The sequence below is a fragment of the Oryctolagus cuniculus genome, chromosome 13 (genome assembly GCF_964237555.1).
Source record: "Oryctolagus cuniculus chromosome 13, mOryCun1.1, whole genome shotgun sequence".
Taxonomy (NCBI): domain Eukaryota; kingdom Metazoa; phylum Chordata; class Mammalia; order Lagomorpha; family Leporidae; genus Oryctolagus; species Oryctolagus cuniculus.
The window spans coordinates 71,572,488-71,597,303 of NC_091444.1; the positions used below are offsets into that span (position 1 = coordinate 71,572,488).

The following is a 24,816-nucleotide window of genomic DNA, read 5'->3' on the forward strand; positions in this document are numbered from 1 at the left end:
CTCCCATGTGAGTGACAGGAACCCAAGTACCTAAGCCATCATGTGCCACCATCTCAGGTACATTAGGGAGAAGCAGGATCAGGTACAAAGTAGCCAGGTCTGGAGTCAGACACTCTGATAAGGGATATGGGCTCCCAAGCTGTAGCTTAAACCAGGGCACCACTGTCCCTTCGTGTCTTAAAAGAATAGATAATCTTCATAAATGGCTTCAGTTTCATTTTTTTTAGCATCTTAGTGTCCTTTTTAGTTCAGAAATATTCAGTCCTCTTTAATTATTTTACAAATTTTAGTAGGTCCTTAGCAAATACTAAGCTATAAGTTTTATTATCCAAAGCTTATATGTAAGTATTAATTTGATGGGAGTGAGAAATATTTTGGTAACCAATGGATGTTTCTTTTCATTTTGACAGTTACAGATGAAAGAAGTATGTTGTACTTTTAAATTGGAAATTTTTCTTCATATTGTTTATGAAGTATTGTGTTTATGTTTGTATTCTAGGCTTTTTTGTCCAAGGTTTTCCTAAACTCTTGAGGTTTCAAGAACATCATGAAAAAATATTGAGTAAATTTCTGTCCAAGCTTAAGCAGCACTTGGTAGGTAGATACGCTGTTGACCCAGTACCCAACAGTAGTAAGATAAAGCTAGACTAATTAAATTCCGTCTTTGATTCCAGTTACCTTACTAACATGGTAAATTTCAGTTACTATGCAGATATAATTTCCAGTTATTTGAAGAACATCAGATATGTAAAATATACTATCGATGGACTTTCATAGTCCTAATTCATAGATCCAGACAGACAATAAAGTTTTAGAGAACACAAACTTTCTTAATTATTTTGGAGGCTTTTTTAATAGCATGAAAGGATTTTAAGGGTCATACAGACTCCTAGTGAATTGTATATATGTTCATTATTAAGCAGTAGTTTAGTAAAACAGATAATTTACAGTACAATATGAGCATACTTCAAAAAGCTCATGGAGAATTGTATTAAAAGATAAGTTTTATTTTGGTGCAAAAAATTTTGAAATCCATACGTACAAGAGGTCTTCAGAAAGTTCATGGAAAGTGGGAAAATGTGTATTATGAAAAAACTGTTGATGAATTTCAAAATTTTTTACACCAAAATTTATCCCCTTTTTTTAAAAAGATTTATTTTATTTATTTGAAATGCAAATGACAGAGAGAGAGAGAGAGAGGTATTCCATCTGCTGACTCACTCTCCAAAAGACTGCACCAGCTGCTGCTGGGCCAGGCTGGAGCCAGGAACCTCGAACTCCATCCAGGTCTTCCACAAGTGTGGCAGGGGCCTCGTGCTTGGGCGATCAGTGATCCGCTGTCTTCCCAGGCACATTGGCAGGAAGCTGGATTGGACTCAGAGAAGTATTCCAATATGGGATACCAGCATCACCAACAGCGGCGCACACTGCTGCTCCAGGATGACAGTCTCCAAAACTGATCTTTTAATTCACTTTCCCATGAGTTTTTTGAAGTGCCCTTTTATACTCAAGAAAAGATATGTGTTGTATTACTACCCTATGTGAAATTTAGTCTTGGGGTGATTTTGAGAAGTCACATTTTGGGATAAAAAGTAAAAATAGAAAAAAAATCATGGAAAATATTTTTAATGAGATGATTACATGATTTGCTCTAACAGAATAGCCCTCCTAATATTTAGTATTAGATTGTTATATTTGTTTGCTACAGTCCCAAAATTGTGAGGTCTTTGTTGTTTCAGGATTCCCAAGAAATCTACACCAGTTTTTATACAATGAAATGGTTTTTTCAATGTTTCCTTGATCGTGTGAGTATTTATTTACAAAACTCAATCATAAAATTATAATCGTAAGGTCAGGGAAAGCTGTTAACCTTGTTTCTGTTTTGTTTTGCCTTTAATTATAGACTCCCTTTACCCTAAACCTCAGGATTTGGGATATCTACATCTTTGAAGGAGAACGAGTTCTTACTGCTATGTCTTACACAATCTTAAAGTTACACAAAAGTAAGAAAAACTCCATTTCTCAATCCCCACTCTTACTTCTTATTCACTGTCTTTTAGTAATGGTTTAAAAAAAATTCTTGAAAATCAGTGGAAAAATCATCATCATTTGAAAATTTACTTTTGTTGGTTCTTTTTCATATTAGGAGCTCACTATATTGTAGAGATCTTTGATTATTTCCTCTTCATATCAGTTTCATTTTTACGCTTAGACAGTAGAATGCAATTTGATAGTTTGATAAAAGTAATCTTAGTAGGTGTTGGTTTCCATTGGGACCACTGAATTTTTTCATTGATGTGATCTCAAGTTTGTAACAGGAGAACAGGGAGACACCAGAGTGAAAAGGGCCCGGGAGAACATTTCTGTTGCTGTTTCCTCCAGGAGAAAAAGCATCCAGCTCCGAGTTGCGGATGGGGACCTTGCATGTGGACGGGGACCTTGCAGATCTGTCTCTGCCCGACTGCTCTGTGGCCTCCGGGGCAGGCACAGGCAGTGCCTGTAGCTCATAAATGCAGCAAGGCAGTACTGGCTTTTCGTTTTTACAGCTGATGGCTTTGGTCTTCAGTTGTAGTATTTCAAGGATTCTGTGAATTTGATATGCTGTGTGTTACCTTAGAATCAAGGGAAGAGGTTTTATTTTCGTTGGTATGAAGAATCTTGTTCATCTTTCAAGTCTCAATTCAACCTTAAAACTTATGTGACTCCTCTTGTAGCTCAGCAGAAAAGGGAATCATTGAACACTTAAGAACCTGATATATTACTTCTAGGCCTTACGACAGTTTCACATGCCTCATATACTCTGCTCTCGTACGTTATTCTGGAATAGTCTGTTCAGTCTCCTGAGTAAATCATAAGCTCACGAGTGTGTGGGGTGGTGTTTGTGGTTTTTCTCTGTGCTGTGCTTGGCATTGTTCTAAGTGCATGTTAGGTGTTTTAGTGTAAGATTGTTTACTTGTTTACTTGAAAAGAATGGACTTCAGGAGGGCCAGACCAGCCATACCCTAGATAGGAATGAAGAATCCCTTTAAAAGCACTTTTGTATCGCGTATTCTTTTCAAGAAAAGCATTCGGCAGCGTTGTGGTTTATCTCCCCAACACACAGACGTGAGCTCCAGAACAAAATGATGATGGAGACGGTTGTCCTGCAGACTCGGGCTTCTGTTGTGAACCGTTTGCAATCCTCCCCATCCCACCCTGCCTCCCCCTTTACTGCCTTTCTCTCTGGTTTATGAATGGCTCCAAATAGAGAACAAAGATGCAATTTTTATTAAGGGATTTGTAATGTTTCCCAAACAGTGAAAAAATACAAGCATAATATTCTATTTCTTTATAACTCTGTTTTCCCTCTTAAATTGTTTTTCTTATATGATGCTGGATTAATTTTGAAAAGTAAAAAATGTCTGTACCTTTAGTAAGTCAGCTTTAAGTGTAACAGTTACTTTATATGCCACCCTATCATTAGACTATATAAACTGTGGAAAATCTCTCTGCTAATAGGTTTTCCTTATCTAGGGCCACAGCTCAAAGACTGAAGTTCCTTCAAAACCACAGAAAGTTTCCAAAACCAGAAGGCGGCTGGGGAGAGTAGCTGGTCAGGGAGGCAGCGTTTCAGGGAGGCAGAGAGGGAGTTGTGGAACATGGAGCGCTGTCAGGCAGTGTGGTGGCTGCAGTTCATGAGTCACGTGCAGTGTACCTGCCAGTTGTCGAGAGGGGAGATTTTACTATTCTCATTCCAAAAATTAGTATGTGAGGTAATGGACATGTCAGCTTGCAACATAAACCTGTATCCAAACATACTCTACACCATAAGTATGTGTAGTTTGTTATTGGCTAATTTAAAAAAAATGAAAACAAAACAAATCTGTCTCTGGACTCTGTAACCAGTGGTTAGCTGGAGCTTGTAGGTTGTAGGAGATATTCATTTCTTTTACTCACTTTTGTTTTCTTCCTTATTGCCTTAAAAATATTTGGAGAGGTTGTCACTGTAGGTTCTTCACACAGTAATTGGAAACAGGCTGGTGTTTGGCGAGCAGTTGACACCGCTTGGGATGCCCACATCCCATATTGGAGTGCCTGGGTTTGAGTCCTGCCTCTGCTTCTGATTCCAGCTTCTTGTTAATGTGCACCCTGTGAGCAGTGAGTGATGGCTCAAACACTTTAGTCCCTGCCGCTCATGTCAGAGCCTCAGATCAAAGTCCTTGGCTCAGTCCTGGCTGTTGCAGGGACTTGGAGAGTGAACCAGTGGATGAAAGATCTCTGTCTGTCTGTTTCTCTTTCTCTGTCTCTCTCTCTCCATCTCTGCATTTGAAATAAATAAAAATGAATAAATTTAAAAAATTTTAAAAATCAGAACCTAAATACCTATTATTAGAAGGCTAAATAAATTATGATGCACATGTGCAGTGTATTCTTAGATAGTTATTAATGATGATGTAAAATCATTTGTTGAGGTGAGGGATATCAGTGATACACTATTGAATGGGAAAAAGCAAGGAAGTGAATAATTAGTATAATTTAGTTTTGTGAATTGAGGTTCATATATACACAGAATTATATGTGTACTGGTAGGAGATTGGGATCTTAGTTTTACTTTGTGCTTTTTGTCAATATTTGAATATTTTTCTAATAAAACTAATTTTATAAGTAGAAATAAAACTTGCAAATAAATTCTTTTTTTTTTTTTGAAATTTGAAACACTAATAAATGCAGTCTTAAAAGTGGATTCGCGGCCGGCGCTGTGGCTCACTAGGCTAATCCTCCGCCTGCAGCGCCGGCACCCCGGGTTCTAGTCCCAGTCAGGGTACCAGATTCTGTCCCGGTTGCTCCTCTTCCAGTCCAGCTCTCTGCTGTGGCCCGGGAGGGCAGTGGAGGATGGCCCAAGTGCTTGGGCCCTGCACCCCATGGGAGACCAGGAGAAGCACCTGGCTCCTGGCTTTGGATCGTTGCGGTGCGCCGGCCGCAGCGCGCTGGCCACAGCGGCCATTGGGGAATGAATCAATGGAAAAGGAAGACTTTTCTCCCTGTCTCTCTCTCTCTCACTGTCCACTCTGCCTGTCCAAAAAAAAAAAAAAAAAAGTGGATTTGCCTATGAGGGCTGGAGTTGCTTCACATTTTGTAGGTGATCTTTCTGTGTCTCTCGACTCCCAGAAGCTTAATATGAATGCCCAGATGTGGTTGTTCTTAAACCAGTGAGAAAATGTTCGGCAGTGTTCTCCTACCTTGTCTCCCCAGTGAGGTTATCTACTTTCTCTGTGACTGCTTTAATAGCAGAGAGTATTTTTGTCTTACATCTATAATACCAGGTACAAATTGTGTACATGGCCTTTTAAATGTCCTGTTTAAAAACACACTGCACTTCAATAGAATATATTATCTTCTCCATCTGGAGTAAACTGCTGACTCAGCATTGTTATTTCTCTCATCCTCTCTTAGAACATCTAATGAAACTGTCTATGGAAGAACTTGTAGAATTTCTTCAGGAGACCTTGGCAAAGGACTTTTTCTTTGAAGATGATTTTGTAATAGAGCAACTTCAGATTTCTATGGCAGAGCTAAAGCGGGCAAAATTAGATCTTCCAGAACCTGGTAAGAGATAACTAACTACCCACAGATATTTTATATATAAATTACAATTAAGATTGGTTAATGTAGGCCACTTCTTTTTCAAAGTGTAAACATTAGACTTGTAATGACATAATGTATATCAGTATTTTGACATTGCTTATGACTTCTTCCCTTGTTTTTAAGGAAAAAAAGGGGCAATCATATTAATTAAATCTGTTTCTCCTATTAGAATATCTCCATTGTTCTTACTTAAATTTAGAAATCTGATTGACAAACACTATGGTTTTTTTAAGAAACAACCGTGGACCAGCGCCACGGCTCACTTGGCTAATCCTCCGCCTGCGGTGCCGGCACCCCTGGTTCTAGTCCCCTTTGGGGCACCGGATTCTGTCCTGGTTGCTCCTCTTCCAGTCCAGCTCTCTGCTGTGGCCCGGGAAGGCAGTGGAGGATGGCCTAAGTGCTTGGGCCCCTGCACCTGCATGGGAAACCAGGAGAAGCACCTGGCTCCTGGCTTCAGATCAGCACAGTGCTGGCCGTAGTGGCCACTTTGGGGGTGAACCAATGGAAGGAAGACCTTTCTCTCTCTCTCTCTCTCACTGTCTGACTGCCTGTCGGGGAAAAAAAAAGAAAGAAGTAACCATGAAAGCAGTATAATAAGTACTTTTAACTTCCATCATCTCATTTTGTGAAACTGTATGCAGCAGTAGAGCAAGTAATAGCCACATTTTTTAAAAAACAGATTTATTTATTTATTTGAAAGGCAGAGTTATAGAGAGGCAGAGGCAGAGAGAAAGAGAGAACTCCTCCATCCACTGGTCCACACCCCAAATGGCCCCAATGGCTGAAGCTGGGCCTATCCAAAGCTAGGAGCCAGGAGCTTCCTCTGGGTCTCCCATGTGGGTGCAGGGTCTCAAACACTTGAGCCATCTAATACTGCCTTCCCAGGTCAATTGCAGAGAGCTGGATCAGAAGTGGAGCAGCCGAGACTCGAACTGGCACCCACATGGAATGCTGACATCACAGGCGTTGGCTTTCTCAGCTAATGCCACAGAGCTGGCCCTGATAGCCATGCTTTTAGGAGACTTAAAATTAAGCAAAATAAGCCAGACCTAGAAACTACTACTGCATATTCTAGCACTTATACGTGGAAGCTAAAAAAGTCGACTTCATGGAAGAGGAGAGTAGGATAGTGGTCACTAGAGGTTAGGGAGGGTAGGGTGGTGGATGGAGAAAGAAGTTGCATAGGGAGTACCAGAATATAGGTAGTATAGGGGAATAAATTTATAATTTACAACAATTTACTGTACATTTTATAAAGAATGAGGAGTTTGACGGTTCCTAATACAAAAAATGATAAATGTTTAAGGAGATGGAAATGGCCTAATTTGGCCATTATACATTGTATGTATGTTATATCAAGTTATAACACTACCCCGTAACATGCACAATTATTATATTTCACTTTAAAAAACTACTGGGGCCTGCATTGTGCCATAGCAAGTAAAGCTGCTGCCTGCAGTGCCAGCATCCTTTATGGGTGCTGGCCTTGAGTTCTGGCTGTTCTACCTCTTATCTGGCTCCCTGCTAATAGGCCTGGGAAAAGGAACAAGAGATGGCCCAATAGCTTGGGTCCATGCTACCCATGTGCGAGCCCTGGAAGAAGCTCCTGGGTCCTGGCTTTTACTTGGCTCACACCTAGCTGTTGTGGCCATCCAGGGAGTGGACCAACAGGTGGACCATCCCCGCCCCCACCCCGTAGTTCTGACTTTCGAATAAATAAATCTTAAAAAACAAATGTCTAAAAGGAAAAGGCCCATTTTATAAATAAAGAAGCTAATACTTGATACTTAAATATGAAGCTGCAGAACCATCAAATGGTTTTACTTTGGTAAAGATTCCAGTTTTTCTGAAGATTAATCCAGGGCTCTGCAATATGCTACAGTGTAGATAATAACATTTTATTCACTTATTTCAAAACACTTTTTAGTACCTACTGTTAGGTTTTCTGCTAGGTGCTGTGGGAACATTTAGAAACTGAAAGGAAAGCTGCACATTTTGCTCTCAGGGTATGTACAGGAGACAGAATTTACACAACAAACAAGCGTGAATGGGACAGTTACAGAGCCAGAAACAAGGTAAGTGGAGGGAAGAGTAGTGGAGCATAAGAGGGAAAAAATAAAGAAAATGTAGGCCGGTGCCGCGGCTCACTAGGCTAATCCTCTGCCTGCGACGCCGGCACCCCGGGTTCTAGTCCCGGTCAGGGCGCCGGATTCTGTCCCGGTTGCCCCTCTTCCAGGCCAGCTCTCTGCGGTGGCCCGGGAGGGCAGTGGAGGATGGCCCAAGTGCTTGGGCCCTGCACCCCATGGGAAACCAGGATAAGTACCTGGCTCCTGCCTTCGGATCAGCACGGTGCGCCAGCCGCAGCGGCCATTGGGGGTGAACCAACTGAAGGAAGACCTTTCTCTCTGTGTCTCTCTCTTTCTCTGTCCACTCTGCCTGTCATAAAAAAAAAGTGTAGAAAGGTTGCAGTAGGGATTACTTTTAAGAGTTTTGAGTAGGTATTCACAGTGTGTGATTCCTGGGGAAAAAGTTGTTTTTGCCTTTTTCCTTTCTTACCATTTTCAGTGGGTGCATGTGGAAGGGACTACGGAAGTGTGGAGTTGGATGAGAGATGCATAGTAACGAGAGTAGTGATCTAAGCCTTCAGGCAGAAGTGGATTGGCATTTCTCTATCATTGTGTCAGATGTGTCTCTACGGAAGAAATGCAGGATTTCTTTCTATGGGAAATACGCTTTTCTCTTTAGTGGAATAAAATCCAAGATACTTTGCTTTAATTTATTTGAGAGGGGCTCTTCTCTGAGGTTTGTTCAAGGTCATTGAGATTCACTAGAAAACAAACCCTCAGCAGTAATTGAGGGTGGGCATAGGCCTTGTGAAAGCATCGCCTTTGCTAAGTGAGGTCAGCCCTCCCTTGTTCAGTACAATATGTCCATTTTCCACTAATTTTTTTCTGTAGCAGGAAATGCACTTGGAATAGCAATTACTAGACTGTTGACACTTTCACATTTATTTTTAAGTATCTTGGTTACTTTTAAAGAGTTTAAGGTAAGTTTTAGTGAAAGACACATACAAAGAAAATAATACATACTATACAGCAATGTAAACATAAGATTAAAGTTCAGAACCTGTGTGTCTGATGGGATGAAAGATGTTGATGATTTTTCTAATCAGCAGCCAATGCTTGCTGTTGACTATGTGACACATCCTGTGGGTACTTTCTTACTTCATCCCTACAGATAGCTGTGCTTATTTTGCAGATGAGGAAACTTAGTAAGTCTGTAGGATCTTTGTACTAGGAAATGATCAGTTGGTGGTGGAGAGTAGGGCAGGGGATAAAGGGAGAGCAAGGGGCTGCTGCTGTGGCGTAGTGGGTAAAGCCACTGCCTGCAGTGCTGGCATTCCATATGGACGCCGGTTTGAGTCCTGGCTGCTCCATTTCTGATCCGGCTTTCTGCTATGGCCTGGGAAAGCAGTAGAAGATGGCCCAAGTCTTAGGGATGCTGCTCCTGTGTGGGAGACCCAGAAGAAGCTCCTGGCTCCTGGCTTCAGATCTGCGTAGCTTCAGCTGTTGTGGCCATCTGGGGAGTGAACCAACTCTCTGTCTCTCTCTCTCTGCCTCTCTGTAACTCTGCCTTTCAAATAAATAAAATAAATATTTTTTGAAAAAAGGTGGAGAGCAATAGGTACCCAAAACTGTAAGGTCGGATGTTGTTGCTCTGATCATACTGACGGTTAAGATAGAATGTGATATGTTGACTGCATTTTTTGTCACAGTCATCTTGTGTCCATATTTCTACTAGTGCAGCAGTTACTTTAGAGACCTTTTTGCCCCCTTTCATCCGCTCATTGTTTTCCTCTAATTTCTTATGAACTCTATATGGAGCGTAAGGTGATTAAATGAAAATGATACAAAGAAATTCTAAAGTCAAGCCTGTCCTTTTAAAAACTTGCATGAGGGGGTGGTTTTTGGCTCAGTGGTTAAGACATTACTTGGGATGCGCACATCCCTTATCAGAACGCCAGGGTTTGAGTCCTGGCTCTGCTCCCAATTCCAGCTTCCTGTTAGGACCGTGGGAGGCAGCAGGTGATGGCTTAAGCATTGGGATCCCTGGTGCTCACTTGGACACCCAGATTGAGTTCCTGGCTCCTGACTTCAACCTGATCCAGTCCCAGCTGTTGTAGGTATTTGAGTTACTAAACTAGATGATGGGAGATCTCTGTCTGTTGCTGTCTCCCTGCCTTTCACATTTACAAAAATCTTAAAAAAAAAAAAAAAGTCTAAGATTAAAAAAACCCATGAATATGTTACTTCTTTTTGGCTCTTTGTATACTGCATCAGTTTGTGCACTCACCAGTAATGTATGTAAAGTTGAATATATTTTATATATTTTGTTGGGCATTTTTCTTTCTTTTTCTGTGAACTTCCCTGCTCATCATTTTTGTATTAATCTATTCATTTTTCTATTAGCCTATGCATACATATTCTTGGCAAATTAAGGAGATTGACCTGCTTATTATATATTACATAATACATAATTATGCATACATATTTTCTCCCTGTGTTTTGTTTTTTTAAAGGTTTTCTTCATTTATTTGAGAGTGGAGTTACAGACAGAGAGAGAGACCGAGAGAAAGGTCTTCCATCCGCTGGTTCATTCCCTAAATGGTCGCAATAGCTGGAGCTGGGCAAATCCGAAGCCAGGAGCCAGGAATTTCTGCTAGGTCTCTCACACAGGTTCAAGGGCCCAAGCACTTGGGCCATCTTTTGCTGCTTTCTCAGACCATAGTAGAGAGCTGGATTGGAAGAGGAGCAGCTGGGACACGAACCGGCATCCATATAGGGTACTGGTGCCACAGGTGAAGGCTTAGCCTCCTACACCTCAGGGCTGGCTCCTCCCTACGGCTTCTTGCTTCTGTGACTTATATAAAGAATTTTACATATGCTGGTTGAGGTTTTTTTTTTTTGCCTATGTTTCTTATAATTCTTATTATTTTATGTTTAAATCTTTTTCTAACAGCTTTATTGAGGCATAATTGTATACAATTAAGTCTTTAGCTCATCTGGAATTACTTTTTTGTTTATGAGGTAGGAACTTAGGTTTGCTTATTTTCCAACCAGCGAACCAAGGGGATTAATGGCATTTATTAAATTATAATTTTGGTGTTTTATACTATCCCATTAATCTCCACTTTAAAAATTACAAATAGTTTTAATATCCATTAAGGCTTATTTCCCTTCAGTGTTTTGTATTTTATATTGTCAAGTTACAGAAAAGAATCCACTAGAATTTTAATTGTGGTTGTATTGAATTTAAAGACTTTCGAGAGAAAAAACAATACTTAAAATGGTATTTTTCAAAGTAAAAGCTTTTAACTTTCAGTTTACTTTTTAAAGTTTTTATTATTTGTTACTTATTTATTTGAGAGGCAAAGAGACAGGTAGAGATAGTGTTCCTGCCCACTGTTTCACTCCCCAAATGCTTGCAGTGGCCCAAAGCCAGGTGCCAATAATTGAATCCAAATCTCTCACATGAATGGCAGTGACCTAGGTACTTGAACCTTCACTGCTGCCTCCCAGGGTAGCAGGAAGCTGGAGTCAGGTGGGTATCCATGCACTCCAATGGGGGACTGTAAGTTTGTTATACTAGGCCAGGGCCAGTGCTGTGGCGCAGTGGGTTAAAGCCCTGGCCTGAAGTGCCGGCATCCCATACGGGTGCCAGTTCTAGTCCTGGCTGCTCCTCTTCCAATCCAGCTGTCTGCTGTGGCCTGGGATGGCAGTAGAGGATGGCTCAGGTCCTTGGACCCCTGCACTCGTGTGGGAAACCTGGAGGAGGCTCCTGGCTTCAGATCAGCATAGCTCTGGCCGTTGCGGCCATCTGGAGACTGAACCAACGGATGGAAGACCTCTCTCTCTGTCTCTACCTTTCTCTGTAACTCTTTCAAATAAATAAAATAAATCTTTAACAAAAAAAAGCACTAGTCCAAACACCTACCTCTAAATTTGTTTTTTTTTTTTAATGGCCCTGAGTAGTTTGTTTTCTTCATGTGACTGTTGCAAATTTGTCTATCTGACCCAGCCTCTGTCACACGCCATATAAAACCTGGCCATCGGCAGATGATTGTTAGCCAGCCCAGGTATAATACAGACTTGCCAGTTTGCCATAGACAAGTAACAGGCAGTTCTCCACTGCAGCTGCCGTCAAGTGGGGCTTCACAGAGGAGAGCACAAGCAGAGAGAAGGTGGGGGCTCCTGAGTCTCATGGGGATAATCTCTTTGTTATTACTGTTGTAAATTGAATCTTTGTGTGTTTTTTTTTTTTTTTTCCTAACTGGCTAGGAAAATCTGGCATGTTTTTATTTTTCTAGACACTGTATTTGGTCGACTTGTGATTGTATATCTGAAATCTTAGAAAATCTAATCTTCAAGAAATACTGTTTTTCTCTTCCTTTTAAGTATTCATGGTCATTCCTTTTTCATCGTAAAGTATTCAGCTTTTGCTTTCTCTCTCTTGTTTTTAATCAGAGTAGATGTTCAAGTTTTGTGAATGCTTTTTGGGCACAAATGTGTTAATTTTTTTCTTCTTTAAAACCTTTTAATATGGTGAATATTGGAAGTGGTGAACTATTGTTGTACTTCTTCAATAAACTGCACTTACTTGTAATAAAGTATTCCTTTGTAGCATTATTAGTTTATACCCACTAGTATTTTACTTAACATTTGAAATTATTCCTAAATGAGATTTCATTGCAGTTAATTAAAATGTCTATGTAATTGTTAGGCTATGCTAGCTTCATAATTTGGTAGCTTTCCTTCCTTCTGTTCTGAAATATTTCTTGTTTTATTAAAATTGTTTCTTAACAGTTCAGAAATACACTTGTGAAATTGCTTTGGTCTAATATAATTGTTTAGGAAGAGTCACTCTTTGGTAACATTTTTCTTTTTTAGTTATTGCTTTTTGTTTGTCTTCCAAGTCAATTATACATGATTTGTATTTTCCTAGAAAGTTGTTCATTTCTAGTTTCTAAATTTATTTGTGTAGTGTTTTGCAAAGTAATGTTACATGGTGCTTTTATCTTTATATCTGTACCTATTTTACCTTTGCGCCTCTAATTTTCTACCTACTTACTCCTTCTCCTTCATTAAATTATCCAGAATTTAATCTTCATTGACATGTATCAAGAATCAGCTCTTGAATTTATTTCTGATTTCCTTAGCTTATTTCCTTTTTCCTGGAAAGTCAACTGCCTAATTCATCTTTGTGTAATTCATTTTATCTATCTATGTTTTGTAGTTGTTGTTGAACCATTTTAAAAACTTCATTTAAAAGTTTTATTTAGGCCGGCGCCGCGGCCTAGCGGCGCCGGCACACCGGGTTCTAGTCCCGGTCGGGGCGCCGGATTCTGTCCCGGTTGCCCCTCTTCCAGGCCAGCCCTCTGCTGTGGCCAGGGAGTGCAGTGGAGGATGGCCCAGGTGCTTGGGCCCTGCACCCCATGGGAGACCAGGAAAAGCACCTGGCTCCTGGCTCCTGCCACCGGATCAGCGCGGTGCGCTGGCCGCAGCGCGCCGGCCGCGGCAGCCACTGGAGGGTGAACCAACGGCAAAAGGAAGACCTTTCTCTCTGTCTCTCTCTCTCACTGTCCACTCTGCCTGTCAAAAAAAAAAAAAAAAAAAAAAAAGCTTTATTTATTTACTTGAGAGACAAAGAGAGACAGACAGAAACCTCATCTGCTGACTTACTTCCCAAATGCCTGCAACAGACAGACTGGGCCAGGCTAACGCTGGGACCGGGAGCCAGGAGCTCAATCCAGATCTCCCACACAGGGGGCAAGAACACGATTATTGGAGCCATCACCACTGCCTGTTAGAATTTACAGCAACAGGAGGCTGGAGCCAGGGTCCAGAGCTGGCAGTTGAACCCAGGCACTCCGATGCAGGCTTTGGGCATCCTGACTGCCAGGCCAAATGCCTGCTCTGCGGACTTTGTGGTGAAACTTTTCAAACTTGTGGGAAAGTAGGGAAGCTGGGCCACATGTCTGGCCCAGGGTTTAAGATGCCATGTGGGATGCCTGCAGCCCATATTGGAGTGCCTGGAGTCCCCGCTGACCTTCCAGTTCCAGCTTCGTGCTAATGCACACCCTGGGAGGCAGCAGTGATAGTTCACGTAGTTGAATTCCAGGATCCTGACTTCATTCTGGCCCAGCCCCTGCTATTGCAGGCATTGAGGAGTGAACCAGCAGGTGGAAGCTCTCTCTATCTCTGTCAGTCTTAAAAATAAATAAATAATTGTTTTTAAAAATAGAGAAATTTATAATAACAACCCTCCCACTAGTGGTCCCACCCCCATCGCCGCTGTTTACCCATCACCAAGCTTACTGAATAATTTTACACTGAAAATAAAGACATCAAGATACTTGACACCAACTACTTCAGTATCTGTGTCCAAGAAACAAGGACCTCCTCTGGCCAGCTGTGCTATTGTCACATCACCAAAAGTAGCAGCCTAATTCCCCAGTGTTATGCCAAGTACATGTTGGAATGTATCCACTTGTCCTCTAGATGGTCTTTATTTTTTTTTTGTTTTTCAAATGGCACAGATTTGCCAGAGATCACTGTGTCACGTGGAGTGTCCCACATGATGGAGTTGTATAGTTTTCTTTCCTTGTGTCATTGAACTGGTCTGTTAGCCTCTATATTTTCTGCAAACTGGAAGTTAGATGTAGCAGTTTAATTAGATTCAGATTAAATAGGAGGCATGTAGTGATTGCTTTTATTACTATTAGTGATCCTGGGTTTGTTAGTGATAATTATATCTCTGTTTTAAAGCTAGAAGTTTTTGTTTAATTAAGAAAGAAATTTTGGTTAGTGAGAAATCTGTGTAAAATGTCTCGACACCGAACAGATACCAGGTTTCCTTTTAACCCCTCCTCTGATGATTTTTAGCTTCCTTTGATAATCTGTGTCTGAACCAAAATTTTCTTTAGAGGTTACAAAATAGTGATTTTTCAGATTCATTTATTCTACATTTTTTGGCATACTTTTCTGTCTCAGCGTTTTCCATCTCAGCAGCAGCAGTGCTTTGGTTGCCTTAAAATGTAGCTCCTGCTGAAAAGGAAGAATAAATGCTTAATTTTTTTTCTCTTTGCCAACTTTCTCTTCCATTATCTTGTGTTCAGATGAAACCATTTGACAGAGCTTTTGTCAGTTATTGCAAGTTGTTCTGGTTAGAAGGTCAGTGTTGAGAGGCTGGCACTGTGGCGTACTGGGTAAACCCACTGCCTGCAGCTCCAGCATGCCATATATGGGCGTCGGTTCGAGATCGCTGCTCCACTTTCAGTCCAGCTCTCTGTGTGCCCTGAGAGGGCAGTGTACATACTTGGGCCCCTGCTCCTGTGTGGCAGACCTGGAGGAGCCTCCGGGCTTCGGATTGGCCCATCTCTGGCCGTTGTGGTCATCTGGGGAGTGAACCAGCAGATGGAAGACTCTCTCTCTCTCTCTCTCTCTCTCTCTCTCTCTCTCTGCCTCTGCCTCTGCCTCTGCCTCTGCCTCTCTGTAACTCTGCCTTCTAAATAAATAAATAAATCTTTTAAAAAAAAGTCAGTGTTAATCCACGGTGACAGCCAGTTTGAAGAATCTGGAGATTATTTTTCTTCAGCTAATTGAGAGACCAGTTTATCTTTTATTTTAATTCTGAAAATATGAAACCAAAGGAACCTTTTTAAGAAAGTATTTTGGCTCTCGTGCATCTTTCTTCCCTAACGAAATTTGGAATTTTTATTTTGTTTATAGAAAGTAAACTTTGCCAGCTCTGTATTGCATTTTCACCTTTGCATGGCAGTTTGTGCTGGCGGTGACAATTTTAACCTGGAGCAGAAGAAGGAAACGTTCACTTGCGCTTGTTTGCAGCACTGCCTCTCATGCATCTCAGTTGGGAATTATCGTATGCTCCGTCCCGCAGAAGTGTTCTGTGCCAGTCTCGTTTCCACCTCTGCCTCTCCAACACTTCCTCCCTTCCCCTTTTTGGTCACTGGTTCCTTCTCTCTAACTCACCTGTAAAATAAGCTGTATGAAGTTATGCGTTCTCCACACAATCCCTGCAGCTCAGACTTCCCAAGGTCACAGCAGTGGCCTCAGAGGCTTCCAGACACCTTCTTCCGTCCTTGACCTTCCCGGGAGCCGCAAGTTCCAGACCTGTTTGGCCCATCTCTTCAGTGAGCTTCTTAACCTGCTTGCCCCTCGGGCAGTGCAAACTGGATGTCTTAAACTGAGTCCATTCTCTTCCTACCCAGCCCCCAAACCATTTCCTATTTCTCCTCGGTATTTCCTGTTACAGTAAGACGTTCCGCTCCCTTCCCCCTGCCATACAGTTCAGTTGATAACAGCTACAATATTTGTAAAGTTAGTGAATTTTAACATTCTAAAGGAGCTTCAGTTAATATTTGTTTTACAGAATTCTACAAATTTCATTGTATTTTTAAAGAAACAGAGACAATGGAGCTAGAACAGAAGTTTAAAATCAGAAGTTCATGGGTAGTAAAACCACTGCTTGGCATGCCCACGTTTCATGGCTGAATGCCTGGGTTTGGGTCCCAGTGCTGTTCCTAATTGTAGTTTCCTGATAATGAGCACCCTGGGGGAGGCAGCATTGATGGCTCAAGTGGTTGGTTCCCTGCCACCCATGTTGGAGACTCCAGTTGATTTAGGGACTCCTGGCTTTGGCCTGCACAGCCCCAGCTGTTGGGGTGTTTGGGGGGTAAACTGGCAGATGGGAATGCTCGCCCTCTTTTTCTCTGCCTCTCAAAGAAATAAATTTTGAAACCAAAGGTTCAAATCAATGACTCGTTTAAATATTTTAAATTGATATGAAAAGGCCAACTTGTCCAGTTTCTAAAAATAGATATGTAAAGTACTTAAAATACTAACTACAAAGGATTCCTTGGTATTAAAATTGGTGTTCATGGAACACACCCAGGTGTGTGCCCATAAGCATGATACCAGTGATTTTTATTTTTTAATTATTGTGAAGCTTCAAACAAGCTTTATAACTTCTATGACTATGAATTCCTTTCCTTTAATTACTTCTGTAACACTCCACACTGATGTTTGGAAACTCTCCCTTATTTAAAAAAAAAATAGAGTTTGTTACTCTGTTGTATGTTACAAAAGAACTGTAGACTTCGGAATGCAGTTTAAAGATGACATATGCCATGCCAACAAATGCCTTGTATCCTATGGCACTGCCGTAATTCAGATTTGTCTTTATTTTGGAAATAAAAGTTCACTGTAATTTTTTTCATTCACATTGTTACATATTTTTTTCTGAAAAAGAAAAGAAAATGTGAAACACAATTTAGCCCTCATTATTTATTTGTAGATCCTGCAGCATCATGTTGCAATTAATTTTTTGGAAGTTTCTGTTAAATGTAATATTGCTTCTCTTGTTACCATACCGATTCTTTCTATTTATAAATGTATTTTGATGGGCAGTAAAAAAAAGTGTCCTAACAGTTTAAATAGAGAAAATGTGCGTTAGACAATTGCCTATAAAAAGTGCTCTGTGTTATCCAAACAATTTATACTATGAACTTCACTCTTACTGTTGTATGCAGTTCTCACTATTATGCAAATAAGGTTAGATAAATAAAACCAATAGATTACCATAAAAAATACTAAATACAAACAGATTTTTTAGCAGGAAAAAAAATACGGAATAAGTGGTGTTTGATTTTTTTTAACTGTTCCAGACTTGGTTTTCCAGATCTTCAGGACTTGTCTAGAACTCTAGAAATGTTGTTCTTTTTCCAGATAAATTTTGGGGGTACTTTGAGTCCGTTGAAATGTGAGCTAGGACTCCAGTTGAATTCCTACCAGTGTCCATAGCTGTCAGGCTGCCCCTCTTTCTGTATCTCTAGGTTGGTGCCCATTGGATGGTTTCATCAATAGTCTGAACACTCTGGATTATAGCTGGGTGTCACTAACTGCTTTCTCAGGGAAGCCTGCGTTCCCTCCTGGGAGGCTGGAGTTTGCATTTCTTTGGCCTTTCTCCTTTGCTTCATTGTTTTAGAGACCTTGAACCTGGTAGAATTCTGTTTTCTTCTCAGGTTTACTTCTAATATGGTAGGGCCGTAGTTCTTACATTAAATGACATTTAGCTTAATTCTGAATAGTTTTCATGGGTGTTCTCCCATCAGTATAATTCTTACAGCTTATGGATGAGGTTAAGTATGGACTCAAGGTCACACAGCTTGTAAGTGATAGCCCTTTCGTTTGACCGCAGACCTGATTCCAAAGACAGTGCTGTCCATTATGCCATGCTAGCTACTGCTACTTACAGGTCCCAGTGTAATGGGAGGGGGATAGGGCTGCACTTTTACATGAGTGTACCTTTGACTCTGCTTCTTCAAGAATGCCCCTAGCAATTCTATGTGTGCCATCCATTCTGCATAGTTTTCTTTCTTTTTTGCTTTTAAGGCTTATGTATTTATTTCAAAGTGTTAAAGAGAGAGGAGAGACAGAGAGACAGATCTTCCATCCACTGGTTTACTCCCCAGATGGCCACAACAACCGGGGCTGGGCCAGGCTGAGGCCAGGATCCAGGAGCTTCATCCAAGTCTCCCACATGGGTGGCAGGGGCCCAAGTACTTGGGCCATGCTCCGCTGCATTCCCCAGGCCTTTAGCGGGGAATTGGGTGCTGGCAATGCACGTGGCGGCTTTACCTGCCACATCACAGCCCTGGCCCCATTCTACCTAATTTTCACAACTTGACTTAAGCATCACCACCTTCCTGGTGCCTTCTCAGCTAGTGTCAGACCCCAGAACCATAGAATCTGATCACCTGTATTTGGGTATTTTGTGCCTGTGCATGTTTTCACCCTCACACTTCCAGTGTTTGACCACTCCGGTTGGTCTGTATGCCTCAATTAGACAAGTAAGTTCCTTGAGGAAAGTGACATTGCCTGTGTATCACCAGCACAAATATAGTGCCTGGCATAGAGTAGGCATTTAGTCAACATTCTTTTAGTAAATAAGTAAGTTCTAATATGTTTTTTAGATTAAAAATTCCTCCTAACTATAAAAAGCTAGCACAATGCAGGTTTCTGGGGTGGTGGGTCATTCTGTATTGTGATTACCCCCACACACATAAAGAAGTCCATTTTATCATGTATTGTTTTTTAAAGAAAATGGCACTACTTTTTAAGGATTTAAGTGGGTTTTTCTCTTTTTTTCTTTTTGAGAGACAGGAAGAAAGAGATCTTCCATCTGCTGGTTCACTCCTTAAATGCCCACAGTGGGTAAGGCTAGGCCAGGCTGAAGCTGGGAACCGGGAACTCAGCCTGGGTCTCCGTGGGAGGCAGCAGCTCCCTGCTTGAGCAGTTACTGACTGCCTCCCAGGGTGAGTGTTAGCAGGAAGCTGGGACTGGGAGTGGACAGGGCACTTGACCCAGGCTCTTTGATATGGGCACAGGAGTTCTGACCACTGTATTTTTGTTTGTTGTTTGTCTTAAGATCTATTTATTTATTTATTTGAAAGTTGGAGTTACAGAGACAGAGAGGGAGAGAAAGACTCGATCTTCTATCCTCTGGTTTCACTCCTGTGAGGGCCCTGGATAGAGTTCCCTGTTCCTGGTGTAGACTTGGCCCAGTCCCAGCTGTTGTGGGGCACTTGGGGAGTAAACCAGCAGATCTTGCCACCTCTTTCTTTCTGCCTTTAAAAATAAATAATTAAGAAAAGAACTTGCTATTTGATCCAGTAGCAGATGATAGAACAATAGAATAATAGAATGATTTGCCTTACCGAGGTCTCCCACTACTTCTTACTGAAAACAGCCAGGGCAGTCAGAGTACATGCATTCTGTTGTGGAAATTTAAAAGTAGGATGCTGCTCACAAGGGAACACTTTACTGTAATTATATATCTTGTTGGATGCAAAAAAGCTGCTCATGCCCCCAAGGCAATTCTTCTGCAAGTCATGTAGTTGAGTGCGATGGCCACTGGGTGGTGACAGAGACCAGAGTAGGATTCAAGATTGACAAGCCTGAAGGGACTTAAGAGGGACTCTTTCCCTATTTAGGGACAGTTGACTTTTGTAGTGGTGGTGCTGGTGGTGTTTTAAAGAAAAACATGTTAAAAAAAATCAAAAATTTTTCTCTTTATTCTAAAATGTGTCCAGTTACATGTTTTTGAAGCAGATTATTGTCATTATTAGCACTGCTGTAAAATTCTCACCACTGCAGATAATCACACATCAGTGAAAAACATCCCCGATGAGTTATTTTGATGAAAAACATTGTATGTTATATCTGATAGGAAATGTGGTGTTTCCTACCTCTTTATTTTTATTATTTTTTAAATATTTATTTTATTTATTTGAAAGAGTTACAGGGAGAAGTAGAGCCACAGAGAGAGGTCTTCCATCTGCTGGTTCACTCCCTAAATGGCCGTAATGGCTGGAGCTGAGCCAATGCAAAGCTGGGAGCTAGAAGCTTCTTTGGGTCTCCCACATGGGTACAGGGGCCCAAGGACTTGGGCCATCTTCCACTGCTTTTCCAGGCCATAGCAGAGAGCTGAATTGAAAGTGGAGCAGCCGACACTTGAACCAGTGCCTATATGGGATGCTGGCACTGCAGGTCAGGGCCTGAATGCACTGTATCACAGCACCAGCCCAACTTCCTACCTTTTAAGGGGGAAATCAGTAAACTTTCATTTTACTGAAGAGGAAAAAAGCATTGCTGTGTCTTGAAAAGAAGCCTTGTACAAAAGCATAGATAGTAAATAGTAATACTTACTGCCTACATTTAGCTGAATGTTTTGACGTCAGGCTTGAATCTGTTAGTTACAATAAGTTGCTTAAATGTGAAAGTAAATCTGTAAACCAAAGGCCATGTATACAGTGTGTGTGGTAGGGTGGGTGGGGTAGTTCAAGGTTGAAATAGTTCTAAAAAAGATTGTACTAAAATGCTTCATGTTTTGCTTGGATCTATTTTTGTGAGAGAGAAAACAAGTAGAGAGTATTTAGCGTCTTATGAAAATATTAGTGATGGTGGCATTTGCCCTTCCATGCAAGTTGAGTAGCTAATCAAAAATCGCCTTCCCAAGGCAGTCAGATATGTTAACGACCTTAGTTAACGACCGCAGAGATGAGCTGGCCCAGGGACAGAGGCCTTGTGTTTGAGAGGCTTTTACCCTGGTCTGGTTTGAGCTCACCAGCATGTCCCTGCTCGTCCTAGGTTGTCTGTGGCACCTCTGTCTTGGGCTTCACTGTTCCTGTCACCTCTGCTCCCCTCTTTCTGGTCCACTCCGTTATTTGCCTCCCGGGACCTGTCCCCCTCCTCCCTGTCCCCCATCCTTCTCTCCCCACTTCTTCCCCGGATGTCTGCTTGCTCCTCTCACTCCTGCTCTCACCCTGCTCATACTCCTGCTCCTGGAAGGCACAGCTTTCCTCTGCAGGCGGTGCTGGCTTGGGCGCCCCATAGAGCCTCCTCCCAGAGAGGTGAACAGCATTACTGCCAATTTCACACTATCCAGAGGTTTGGGGTGAGTTAGGGAAGTGACTTGTGTGGGGCCTAATCCTGCAGTGTCATCTGGCAACAGGTATTTATGGTAGAAGTTGATCCTAGCTTCATGGGCCGTCTGTTGGTTAGGCGTGTTAGCACTCAGCACGCATCCTGGTCACAGATCACCACGAAGCAGGCGAGTGAGCTGATACTGAAATTAAGCAAAGCGCAACCCTGCAGCCTGGCCCTGGCACCGGTACGGGTGCCTCTCCACCGAGCAGTGCCTCCTAGCCTAGCTTCCTTCACTGCCCTTGAAACTGGGGCTTTTAAACTATGTATATTAGTTAACTCTGTATTTCTCTCTTCCTTATTGAAAATCTTTATGGAGGCAAAGAAGCCGTATCCTTTAAATGGTTTTATACCTTTGAAGTAGTTACCATGTGCTTCTGGTTCCCAATGAACAGTTGTCATTCAGGAACTAATTAGCTAGAGTGTTAATTTGTCTGTACTGGATTCCCTGCCACCACCACTCCCAAGCCCTGTGACACATGGACCATGGGTATTGATAACCAGTGTGTTTATGACCTGCCTATAAGGACAGTGTGCCATTCTCTAATTCACATGAATTATGCATGAATGAGTGTGTATTTTGTCAGCACCTTCCCTGTCATTCTATTACTATTTCAGATATTGTGGGAAGAAGTACGGTAGAAGTAGAACTCACGGTGGTCCACAGAGGGAAGGGAAGTGTACTGTGGGCTACCATGAAGAAACTTTCAGATGCTGCTTTTGAATTTTTGGGAGTAGCCTGAGATGTTTTTCCTCTTAGGGTGCAATTTGACCTCTTACCCACTCAAATAATGGGGCATGTTGAATTTGTTGTTAATTCTAACATGACTTAAATATAGGCCAGTGTTAAGGTAAATGTTTTCTTGCCCTTTATATTGCAAAATTAAATCTCCTCTGTACATGAAGACGCATTCCCTTGCCTGATCTCCTCTGTCACTCCGTTCCTTCTCAGGTTTTTCCTCCTCCTGAGAAATACATGACTTACATCTGTAACACACAGGTTACCGCGTGTCCCGATGAATCTTCAATGCATTTAAAGGGCATTGGATTGAGCATCTGAGGATATTGCACCGTAGTGTAGTCTGCGAGGCAGTCTTTGCTCCAGAGGTGCTCAGCTGTCTCTTTCAGTTTTCTTTCTTCTCCGGCCACCTTCTTCCCCCTCCGCTCTAGAGTTGTGGTTGTTACTGTAATCTCACCCACCACATTTTCCCTTTATCAAACCCTCTGGTGGCTCCCTTCTTCACTCTCTCCCCTACCCCGACAGTGTAACTTATTCCAGGAAAGTGACTCCTTCTTTTGGGAAGAGAATAACTAGTGAACTGAGGGGCCACTGGGATCCATTTTGAAGGCAGACATTATTCTTGATATGTGTTACTTCCATGTTTTCAGCAAAAAAAAAAAAAAAAAAAAAAAGAATTTTAGAATGGGAAAAATTTGTAGAAGTATTGGTAAGAGCACTATGAAGCCTAATGAAGCTGAACTATGACTAAAAGGCCAGCTATTTGTTGCGAGTGAGCATGTCCTGGAACAGCCCTCTGATAGAGGAACTTACAGATGAGGTCCGGTGGTTGTCAGTCATCTTTGAAAACTGTGGAGCCAGATGAGTGTTTGAGAAAAATACGTTTAACCTGTTTAGAAGACATAGAAGTTGTATAATATAAATCACAGATCAGTAAATGTGAGGTCTATCTGAAGCAAGAATCAATAGATAGATTAGTTGGAAAATGGATTTTTGAGTGCTTGGAAAGCAAAGAATGTGATCATTAATCATGGCCACATTGGGAATGTCATATCTGATTAATATGATTTTGTGTTTTATTAAGATTGCTCATTTAGTGAATCAATGCTATTGACGTAGTGTATTCAGATAGAAATAAAGCATTTCACAAAGTCCTTTGGGTAATCAGTTAAAAATGTTGTTTTACAAATCATACACCAAAACTACAGATTAGTATTCTATTAATATTCTACTTATTAAAGAGTATTATTTACTTTTAAACTTTATACTTTTTTATTGAGCAAGCAATGCATGTTTGTAGTAGACAGATTATGTAGTAGTTAAGCAAAAATAATTATTATTTGATCTAAAAGTGCTTTCTGGTGTTAACCACTATTAGTATTATTCCTTATAGCCACTTGTATAGACAAATAGAAGTTTATACCTATATATCATTCATAATACATGAGATGATACTATACATACTGTTTATAACTTGCTTTTCTACTGGTTAATGTAAGCAAAAGGCATTAACATGACAATAGACTTATACAGGTTTGTTTTATCTTCCATAACTTACTTTACCAGATTTTTTATCTGAAATTGTCACTTAATTTCACCTTTATTTATCTGGAAGACAGCATTAGAGAGAGAGGGAGAGTCAGGGAGGGAAATCTTCTATCCGCTGGTTTACTCCCCAAATGGTTGCAATGACCAGGCTAAAGCCAAGAGCCCAGGACTCCATCTGGGGCTCCCATGTAGGTAGCAGGGGCCCAAGTTCTTTTTTTTTTTTAATAGAAAGCTTTTATTTAATAAGTATAAATTTCGTAAGTACAACTTTCGGATTATAGCAGTTCTTCCCCCCATACCCGCCCTCCCACCCTCAAACCATCTCACCTCCTACTCCCTCTCCCATCCCATTCTTGATTAAGATTCATTTTTAATTATTTTTATATAGTAAGTAAATATTTCATCAGTTTGCACCCACATAGACACACAAAGTATAAAGTACCGTTTGAAGACTAGTTGTACTGTTAATTCTCATAGTACAACACATTAAGGACAGAGGTCCTACATGGGGAGCAAGTGCACAGTGACTTCTGTTGTTGATTTAACAATTGACACTCTTATGTATGATGTCAGTGATCACCCAAGGCTCTTGTCATGAGTTGCCAAAGCTATGGAAATCTCTTGAGTCCACAAACTTCGTCATTGTTTAGGCAGAAGCCCAAGTTCTTAGACTGTCTTCCACTGCTTTCTCAGCTGTATTAGCAGAGAGCTGGATTGGAAGTGGAGTGAATAAGACTCGAAACGTAGCTCATATGGGATACTGGCATCACGAGTGGTGGTTTAACCTGCTTTGCCACAATACTGGCCTCAAGCAGTTTTTAAAATAATACAGTTTTGAACATCCATATAGGAGATATTTTGTATATTTTTAATTATTGTTTTAGAGTAAATTCCTAGAGGTGGAATTGCTAGATCAAAAACCCAAGTGTGCCTTGTCAAATTGGATAACTTTTTTTTTTAAACTGCAGCACTTTTATTTCTCCATGCATGAGTGTTGCTGGGGCCTAATGTTCTCACATAACAGTAGAAAACCAAGATTTGTTGTCATCTCTTAAAGGATCAAAAATTGTGTACAAAAACTGAGTAAATTAAAGGATGAATAAATTTCACGTCCATTATTTAGTTTTCTGTTTATCTGCTCTGTTTATTCCGTGAATTTCCTGACCATGTCTGTAATTTATTTTTTTTTCTACATGGTGTGCTTCATTTTATTATTGATTTTTTAAGAGTTCTTTTACATTTCAGAGAAGTTGAAGGTGCTTTAGCTTTGGTCCTTCCTTTTTCAGTATTTGCTATCAATCACTTGGATAAAAGCATTGATAGCATGATGTTTAGATTTGT

At 41.1% G+C, this 24,816-nt stretch overlaps 1 protein-coding gene across 5 annotated transcripts in view; it reads left to right on the forward strand.

Moving 5' to 3' along the window:
* USP6NL (USP6 N-terminal like) overlaps positions 1-24,816 on the forward strand; it is a 190,295-nt gene that overhangs the window by 155,922 nt on the left and 9,557 nt on the right. For 4 of the 5 annotated variants that reach the window (XM_051821561.2, XM_051821560.2, XM_017347673.3 and 1 more), the window contains 4 exons: positions 500-594; positions 1,740-1,805; positions 1,904-2,003; positions 5,434-5,586. In XM_051821561.2, the coding sequence (XP_051677521.2) occupies positions 500-594; positions 1,740-1,805; positions 1,904-2,003; positions 5,434-5,586 (414 nt within the window). The remainder of the gene's footprint in view (positions 1-499; positions 595-1,739; positions 1,806-1,903; positions 2,004-5,433; positions 5,587-24,816) is intronic. The other variant, XM_070055727.1, reaches the window with a different exon arrangement.